Source organism: Polypterus senegalus, chromosome 2 (genome assembly GCF_016835505.1).
Source record: "Polypterus senegalus isolate Bchr_013 chromosome 2, ASM1683550v1, whole genome shotgun sequence".
Lineage (NCBI taxonomy): Eukaryota > Metazoa > Chordata > Cladistia > Polypteriformes > Polypteridae > Polypterus > Polypterus senegalus.
Genome location: NC_053155.1, coordinates 79,861,133 through 79,869,882, shown reverse-complemented (window position 1 = coordinate 79,869,882; position 8,750 = coordinate 79,861,133). Strand labels below are relative to the sequence as shown.

At 38.2% G+C, this 8,750-nt stretch overlaps 1 protein-coding gene across 1 annotated transcript; it reads left to right on the top strand.

The window, feature by feature from the left end:
* The first annotated feature begins 318 nt into the window (after window positions 1–318).
* On the top strand, window positions 319–8,485 carry LOC120523104 (uroplakin-1b-like). The gene is made up of 8 exons (XM_039744080.1): window positions 319–407; window positions 3,239–3,328; window positions 4,309–4,509; window positions 4,608–4,682; window positions 4,783–4,917; window positions 6,204–6,383; window positions 6,476–6,559; window positions 7,481–8,485. Exons 2-8 carry the CDS (start codon window positions 3,257–3,259, stop codon window positions 7,529–7,531), a joined length of 798 nt encoding a protein of 265 aa, XP_039600014.1. The 5' UTR covers window positions 319–407; window positions 3,239–3,256; the 3' UTR covers window positions 7,532–8,485.
* The last annotated feature ends 265 nt before the right edge of the window (window positions 8,486–8,750 follow it).

The following is an 8,750-nucleotide window of genomic DNA, read 5'->3' as shown; positions in this document are numbered from 1 at the left end:
AAGGCTGGCACACGCTGAAGGCACAAGAGAAACTAAGTGTAGCTCAGTGCTGAAGGTCCATTTATACAGTAAGGCGAAGAATCTGTTCTGACAGGCGCCGTTTCCTCCCTATCTCTCACTCTACCGGCGGACAATTTGAAAGGAAGGTGGATCGTCTTCGTCTTGCTCACTCAACCATACGTCACTACGACCCTATTATTACAGAGCGCACCCTAAGCGGCCCGACGTATCCCACACCCATCTGTACCAACCTGCTCCTCCACTCTACTTCTTTGCGCCGTGATAAGCATGTGACTAGAAACGGCCAATCAGCGGCAAGGCGCGGCAAGGAAGAGTGTCGCGCCTTTAAAAAGTTGCAATGAAATTTGCGACTAGTCTAACGGGTGTCAAGAGAGCGAGAGACGCAGGTGAGTTGGGCTGGTACGATGGTTTTACCGGGAAGTGATTGGGAATGTGCGCGACAGTTTTGTTTTTCTGTAATATTTTAGTTAAATATGGTGCTTTTCAAAAGTTAAGGTAAAATTAAACGTTAAGGACTGGTGATTCATATCCGTGCGTATGTTATAGTTTTTGTAACAGAGTACTTCAAAGTAAGGTTGTAAACTTAAAATTACCATTTGCTTTTTAGAAAAATGCACTTGACATCCTGCCTGTTACCACCTGATTTCTGTGTATTCAATATTCTCAGTTGCCTATCTGCCTGTCATAACATTATTGTTCTCCATTGCACTTGTAGTTTTAATTTTATTATAGAATTATTACTACAATTGAAGTTGTTTTGTAATTTGCTTTGAATTGTTAAGCACTTGGTTATTATAAATCCTGTCAATGGTACTGTATAAAATAAATGAATTAATTTCAGTTGAAACAGTCTTTCCTTATACGTAATTATCCTGGCAAATAATGGTTGCTGCCTAAGAAAAGAGTAGTTTGTGATGGATCGTGTTGTTTAGGGTGCCATATAAGTGCAATTTCCATATCGTTTGTCACTTTGTTATATTTACAATGCTGATGTAGTTTGTAACAAGTCAGTGGAATTATCTGCCTGCTTGTGCTTTGACAAATTCGACTCTTCTGTTTATTATTATTATTTACTTATTAAAAAGGTCTTTATCCGCCAGATTTAGGGCATGCAGGTTTTTAAAACTATTTGTCTGTAAAAAGATGGTGCTGCTAGGAGGTCTGGTGTAGGCAGCGAGTTCTGACAGCTGGGCAGATACTAAGGTTGTTGAGTTGAATAGTTAAAATCGTCGAGTGCCTTGTTCATTTCTGATCTGCCTTGTGGCTGGATCTTTACCGTTTAAAATCCATTTGCCACCACTCCTCTTACCAAAGCTGCCACCACCCTTGTTTTTCTGTATGTCGGCGTGTGCGCGTGTGTGTGTTTCTCTTTTTTCCAGCACATCTTGAATGCTTGCAATTCTGTGAATGTAATCAAACTGGTTCTTTCAATCAGTCAAGTCAGGGTTGATCTCTCTCTCTCTCTGGATTTCTCTCTCTCTCTCTCTCTGATTGAGGTAGGTGGGGGTTGGGGGTGGTGGTTTGTGTTGGGCTTTTGAAGGGTCTCTCCATAACTTGCAATACCAGACAATCCAGCACAGCTTTCTTTTGTCCCACCTCCACCATGTTGCTTGGATAGAAATGCAAGCTGTAAAACTGTGTGATTCATAATAAGTTTAAGATATTTATGGATAAAAAGATATCTGAGGTTTTTTTTTTTTTGGGTGAGAGGCATATTCCTTTTGAGTTTAAAAAACTCACAAAAACTTTAAATATCCGAAAGCTGCTAAATGTTTCCACAATTATTACATTTAAAGTAACAGTTTAGATTAGAATTCAGATTTGCAAAAGTTTATTATGTAATCCCTTCCACTGCATTTCTGTAAATATGCAATTGCACAAACTGGGCAACAATGCTGGTAACTGCAAGAACATCACTTGAGTGAGGCTTTGGCAAGTAACCATTATCACCCTGGTACCTTTCAACCTGAACTGATAATAATAATAAATGACCATTGTTCGAGTCAAGCTTGACATACAAAATTAAGTTGTTGTCCAATAGGTCTCCTTTTTTTTTTTTTTTGTCCTAGTTTATGATTTCATGCCGTTTCTACAGCCAGGGTGGCACAGTAACTCTTCTTTATAAAGCTCTGATCTAAACTTTGCACCATTGTTGCGTAAGATATAGAGTTAACTGGTGTGCATTTGCAGCCAGTTGCATGAACATATGCAGATATTCAAAGATGGAGCAACCCCCCAAACCCACATCCCTGCTCTACCTCCAACATTCGGTCTTTAAACATAATGTCTTCTCGGCATGCTGTCTTGTGCTACTACCTGGCATGCCTACGCACACCTTTTGTTACACCTTTTTGTTGTTACATTTTATACTCCATTTTATTAGATGTCCCCTTAGTTGTGTGCCACTGCCTTTTTGTTTGGAATCTGCATGCATATTCTAATTTGTAAACCTAGTTGGGAAAAGGATTGTTCATTTTTTTTAACTTGATCAACTCCATGGAGACCTTATCTAGGAACTCCTTGCAGGAGCTTTTCTGTTCAGAATCCAGACAAAATGTTTCACCACTTAGAATTTTACAGAGTTAAACTCCATTTAGGCTAAAATAATGGATTGAACAGTAGCTCTGTTACACAATAATTGTCTTAGGAAAATTTTAAAATGGCAAAAGTTTTCCATGTGCTTTGCACATATTCTGAATCCTTTTATACATGAAGGCCTATAGTCTGTTACATATTTTTTTAAAAATGTATGCCTCATTGGTCTCAGGTAATCGTGTACAAAAAGTAGAAAGGCAGATGGAGAATGAACACCAGAATTCATTCTCTTGAAATACTTTTTACATCACATGTTGGCTTCATTTTCAGCAAACCAGTTTGTGTTGTCTAATTACAGCCAGTCGAAAGAAACTAAAAAAGTGTGTAATGGCCCTATGGGATTGCTCTTGTATATGTTAATTTAGCAGCTTATAACAGCTGTTCCTTTGTGTGATCTACCTTAGTTTGTGCATGCAAGTCTGAGTAGCAACCCCCAGCTCATTTTTCCAATATTTTAACTATTTTAATATATGTTTTAAAATCTTGAGGTTTCAAGTTTGTTGTGAATTTTACCTTGCCACTTCCATTTTTAGAGTTTAAATTTTTTTAATTCCAGAGTTTTGAAGGATGAAGCATTTGAGGGAATAGAAAATGATTCCTCTAATATTTCTTCTCTCTCCAGGTTTTTTGACCCTTCACTATGGCTGGCAAGGGAGATTCTGCAGTGCGCTGTTTTCAGATTGCACTCATCCTCGGCAATGTGGTGATCGCGGTAGGTGAAAATGGCATGTTTTTGTGTTTAATTACCTCTGAACCATGGTTATGGCGATTACCATTCAGTGGCTTAACATTAAAAAAAGCTGGTGATGACTCATGGAAAGGTGTGGTAATCTTCTTTTTGAGCCCTGAATTGCATATAAATACTAAAGTTACCATTTTTTAATAAAAGAGGGTGTGGTGAGTTAGCCTTCTAGACTTCATACAATGAGTAAGATTTTGTGTAAGGCCTCTCTTTATGTAAATGTAACAATTTTAAAGGTGACTGGTTTGATAGATCTGGGGTTGTAGTAGATGCCCTTTAATTATTGCTGCCGGATTGTTGGCATTTTTCCTTAATACACTCATTCATGGAATAAAGAAAATTCCAAAAGTGTACAGTTGTTATCCTAGATATTTCATTGTTACTGAGGTCCAGTGCAGACAAAGAATATAAGGGAAACTGGGTTGGTGAAGTCTACTGGTCTCCAGTGACCATAATAAAGTTCATCTCCTACACACCACACTTTACAAAACCAATTCAAGATGCAGAAAGAAGTCTGAATGTAGGAAACCCCGGCTGGCTTAAGCAACTATCTTCAAAGAGTGCCTTGCATCAAACACAACATAATCCCATGTTATTTTCCCTCATGTCTAATTTCCCGCCTCACTTAGCTGAATGCCTTATTAACATAACCCCACAGAGGCTTTTATAAACAGCTGACAACTGACAGTGATTGCTGCAGACATTTTAGATATGAACACCATCAAAAGTAATTCTAAGTTTTCATTATGAAGTCAGGCCAAAGAATTTTTAATTAAATTGGGTTGCAGGACTACTTTTCTTAGCAATAACTAGCAAAATGTAGTTTACGGAGTTACTAGCCTGTTATACTGTATGAAGTAAGAAGTAAATTGCCTGTTCTCATTGCTCAGTTTTCTGTTAATGTGTTAGAAAGGTGGAACCAAGTAAGTTTTTTTTTTTTCTCTTCCCAGTGTTCCGGCATTGCATTGTCTGCTGAGTGCATCTTCTTTCTTTCTGACCAAAATGGCTATTACATCATGTTGTATGCCACTGGAAGGGATACCATCTTTGCAGCTGCCTGGATTGGTCTCTTTACCGGCTTTGCCTTCTTCTGCACATCAATCCTCGGAATTTACAGTATAATGAAATCTAAACGAAAGTTGCTATTGGCAGTGAGTTGCTGAAGTCTCTAGTTCTTCTTTTGCTACTCTGCAGTATTCCCATGTGATGCAGGAAACTGGAGCTTAATAGCATTTCTTTTTCTTTTTAGTACATTCTGTTGATGCTGTTTATCTGGTGTTTTGAAGTTGCTTCCTCGATTGCTGCAATAACCCATCGAGACTGGGTAAGTACACACTCCCAATATCAGTCATTGACCATGCTCTTTACCAGTATGCCCTTTTGGATGCTCTATTTCTTTTTTAATTTTACCTTTCTCTTTGTAGTTTGTTCCCAACTTGTTCCTTCAGCAGATGTTACAAATCTACCAGGCACCACTTCCAACTTCCATCCCTAGTACCCAAGACCAGATCTACATCATTAATGGAATCACAAATTCTTGGAACAATGTTATGACAACGGTGAGTGAGCTTTGCCAAGTGGCAAGTATACGTTTCTGTGACTTGGTTTTAACCCAGACAAGTTCTTGCTGTTGAGTATCTCATAGATTTCCCTCATCAGAGTCCAATTGCAGGGAATAACAATTTTTTTAAAGCAATTGACCATATAATTCCTTTGTATTAATAATTAAGTAGTACTGTTTGGTCTTTTTGTTGATCATTTTATGCTGAAGATGTGTTTTACCTTAGTACATTTTCTTTTCCATTCCTTGGTCCATTCATCCATTTTCTTCAATATGGTGGAGAGACAATGCCAACTCTGACAGCATTAGCACAAGCTGGTACTGAACCTGGATAGTGCATCAATCCAGTCCAAATGTATATTAACTTACATATTGTATATCATGTCTTTGGGATTTGGGAGGACAGCTCTTGCACCTAGGGAAAAAAAAATCATACAGACAGAGGGAGAATTTGTGACCTCCACATTTAAATCAGGAGCTGTAAAGTTTGTTTTGTGATGTTTTTGTGTTTTATTTACAATAAATGGTAATTGCCTAATTTAAGTTACACTTAATATACGTACATAAAATTTGTTACATTTTTGCTGACAGACATAGTGCCAGACAATGACAAGGTTTAAATATAACGTTCAGCACTTAAACTACTTTGCAAAGTCATACTTTTCTGGCGCACATTTGTTTTTTATATAGTATATAACTAACTAAAGTACCTGTTGCAGACAGGTAATAGCAAACATTTTCCTTTCCTCCGTATTCACTTGTGTGTAAAAGCCTCTTCACTGGTGCTCCATCTCTTAAGCACGTTCCTGCAAAGCTGGTATCTAATACTTTTTCATTAGTTGCGAGGCACCTTTCTTGCCTCTGTCTTGCCATTTTTGAAGGCAACTCTCTGTGTCGCTCACGCACCTTTACTCCTGTTCATGCGTCTCAACTTGCACTTCCTCATTTCGTTGCAGCACCAAAGCCAAACTGACCAATTGCACCAAAGCAAAACGGACCAATCAAATTGCTCTGAGAAACTAGTCACACAGAACTTAGGAGTTTATTATATAGTAAATGCTACCATGTTTCCCCTTGTCTAATTTGGTGTTCTTGTGGTTGGTCGTTCTCTTTTTATATTTGTTTTGTGTGTTTACTAGCATACTGATTAAATAACGGAACAAGATGCAGAGAGTAGAAAGATATGGAAAAAGATGATCCGCTGTGGCAACTGAAAGGAAAAGACTAGCATACTGATTAAAATATTCTGCTTCTGTATAACAATGGTTTCTTATTTCTGCACAGTACCAATGTTGTGGAGTCAATGGACCTCAGGACTGGATAACCTACAATTCAACATTTAGGGCGTATAATTCAGACTCTCAGTTCCCGTGGCCCCGGCAGTGCTGCGGTCAAGCAGGAGATGGTACCATTTTAAATGAAAACGCCTGCATTATTGGAATCCCAAACTTTGTGTACACTCAGGTAATATATTTGTGTCCCCAGAAGTATTCAGCAGTGTTTGGTCAAATGCAAAGTGCTGATGATTCAATTAATGACTCTATCCACACATCTAGGGCTGCTTTGATTTTATTGCTGGTCCACTGAATAGACATGCCTGGGGCGTGGCCTGGTTTGGATTTGCCATACTTTGCTGGACAGTGAGTATTTATAGCTGTTTATCTGTCATTCATAAGTGACAACTTTTTTTTGGTTAAGTTGTTTTAACCAATACATTTATATGCCCATGCCATAGTTAAAATGGAATCTGATAATTGATGGTTTAATGCTTTGGGGTGCATCTGATAATGTTAGGTTTATGTTGTTCTTGGAACAACATCAAAGTTGTTAAAAGAAAATCATTCACCTTGAGCTAATCAGCTTTTGAAACCATAAACCATGAAGTAAAGAAAAAGAAAGGAACATCCCCTGTTTGCAGGAAAAAGTCCCTTTCTCATTAATAAAAAACATGCAAAAATCCTATAATTTAGATGTAAAAAATCCATCCATTATCCAACCCGCTATATCCCAGCTACAGGGTCACAGGGGTCTGCTGGAGCCAATCCCAGCCAACACAGGGCACAAGGCAGGAAACAAACCCTGGGCAGGGTGCCAGCCCACCGCAGGGAGCACACACCCACACACACTAGGGACAATTTAGAATCACCAATGCACCCAACCTGCATGTCTTTGGACTGTGGGAGGAAACTGGAGTACCCGGAGGAAACCCACGCAGACATGTGGAGAACATGCAAACTCCACGCAGGGTGGACCCGGGAAGCAAACCCTGGTCTACTAACTGTGAGGCAGCAGCGCTACCACTGCGCCACCATGCCACCCTGTAAAAAATCCATTATTTAAATTACTAAGGAAACCATTTTTTTTTTAAAATTGTGTGCACTTGAGCATTAAGTCTCACTTTTTGTAATGTCAGAGGCCAACATTAAAGCTGATTGGTTGAAGGTGAATGACAGTTCTGCAACAGTGACTTCAATGATGCTGTAGGAACAACTGAGATTCAATGATAACCAGAGTGACTGTAAGCATATTGATGTTGATCTCTGTGTATGAATCTCTTTCAGTTCTTTGTGATTGCTGGAGCCATGTTCTTCTACACACAACTTGAAGCCTAGTGACAAGAGGAAGCATCATAAGGACAACATGACACTTTATATTGCTGCTTGATATATCCTTACCAATATGGAGGCCTGAGGACTTTAAGTGCACATCCTGTGAAGTATTGGTCCCTTCTGGCTCATCATCACCTGTCTCCTGATGCCAGTTTGCGTGTGCGCATCTCTGATATAGGACAGGTTCCTATGTGCTGCTTAAATGACACAATGAAATCAGTTCTGTATAGATTCAATTTAATTTGTTTTACTTGTAATCAGCACAGCCCTGTGGTTTACACAGATTAGAATAAAGTGTATAGGATTTTTGAATTTGTTCTTTCTTTTAAAGCCCTTTCAAAGTAGTGTTCTCCACCCATGTGAAATCCCTGCTATTTTATTGACTCGTGAACTATGGTTCTGTTGTAATGGGGTAGCTCTGATATGTCATGTATACAAGAAGTGTCTTTGGATTTAGCCAGTCCAATAGTATTATGTGTTTTACAAGACAAAGTGACTTGTGGATAGATAGGGTGGTTTCCATAGCTCACATTTCTTGGATGAAGGATGGTGTTGTGGTAAATAAGATTTTATTTTTTATTATTTTTTAGAATAAATTAATGTTTATTTTCACATTAAACCATAGCTACTGTGTACATGGATTACTTGGAGAGAGATCTGCAATGGATGGATATATATATAATATATATATATTTTTTTTAATATAACTGGAATGGATTGCTTGCTATAACACTGCTAATTTGTGGTAAACTCTTAACCTTTTTCCTTCTCTAGCATCTTTGTTGCTGCTTGCCTTCTGTCCCACTTTGGTACATCTGCTCTGTTTACAGCGAATGACTTGCATCACTTAGCTCTGTGTAGTATTTCTCTATTGTATGATAGGGTAAGATTATACTAATACATTTTGTATCTTACCTTGTTTGTTTAAATAAAATTACCTCAATATATACATCTTAAGTTTGTGTTAAAATGTAAAGCTGCTTTCTATTACTTGATTGGTTAATGATTTACAAAACTCGCTGAAGTGAGCTTTTGTGTGCATTCTGTTTAAATAACGAGGAATGATGTTGGTGGAGGATAAGGCAGTCGTTGTGAAGATAGGTATAGATATAGATATAGGTTTTTTTTAGCCATTACCTATAAGCATATTGTGCTGTATATTTCTTTTGTGACAATCACAAGTGCAATAGCACAGTGATGGTGGTCGTAATAACTGTTATAT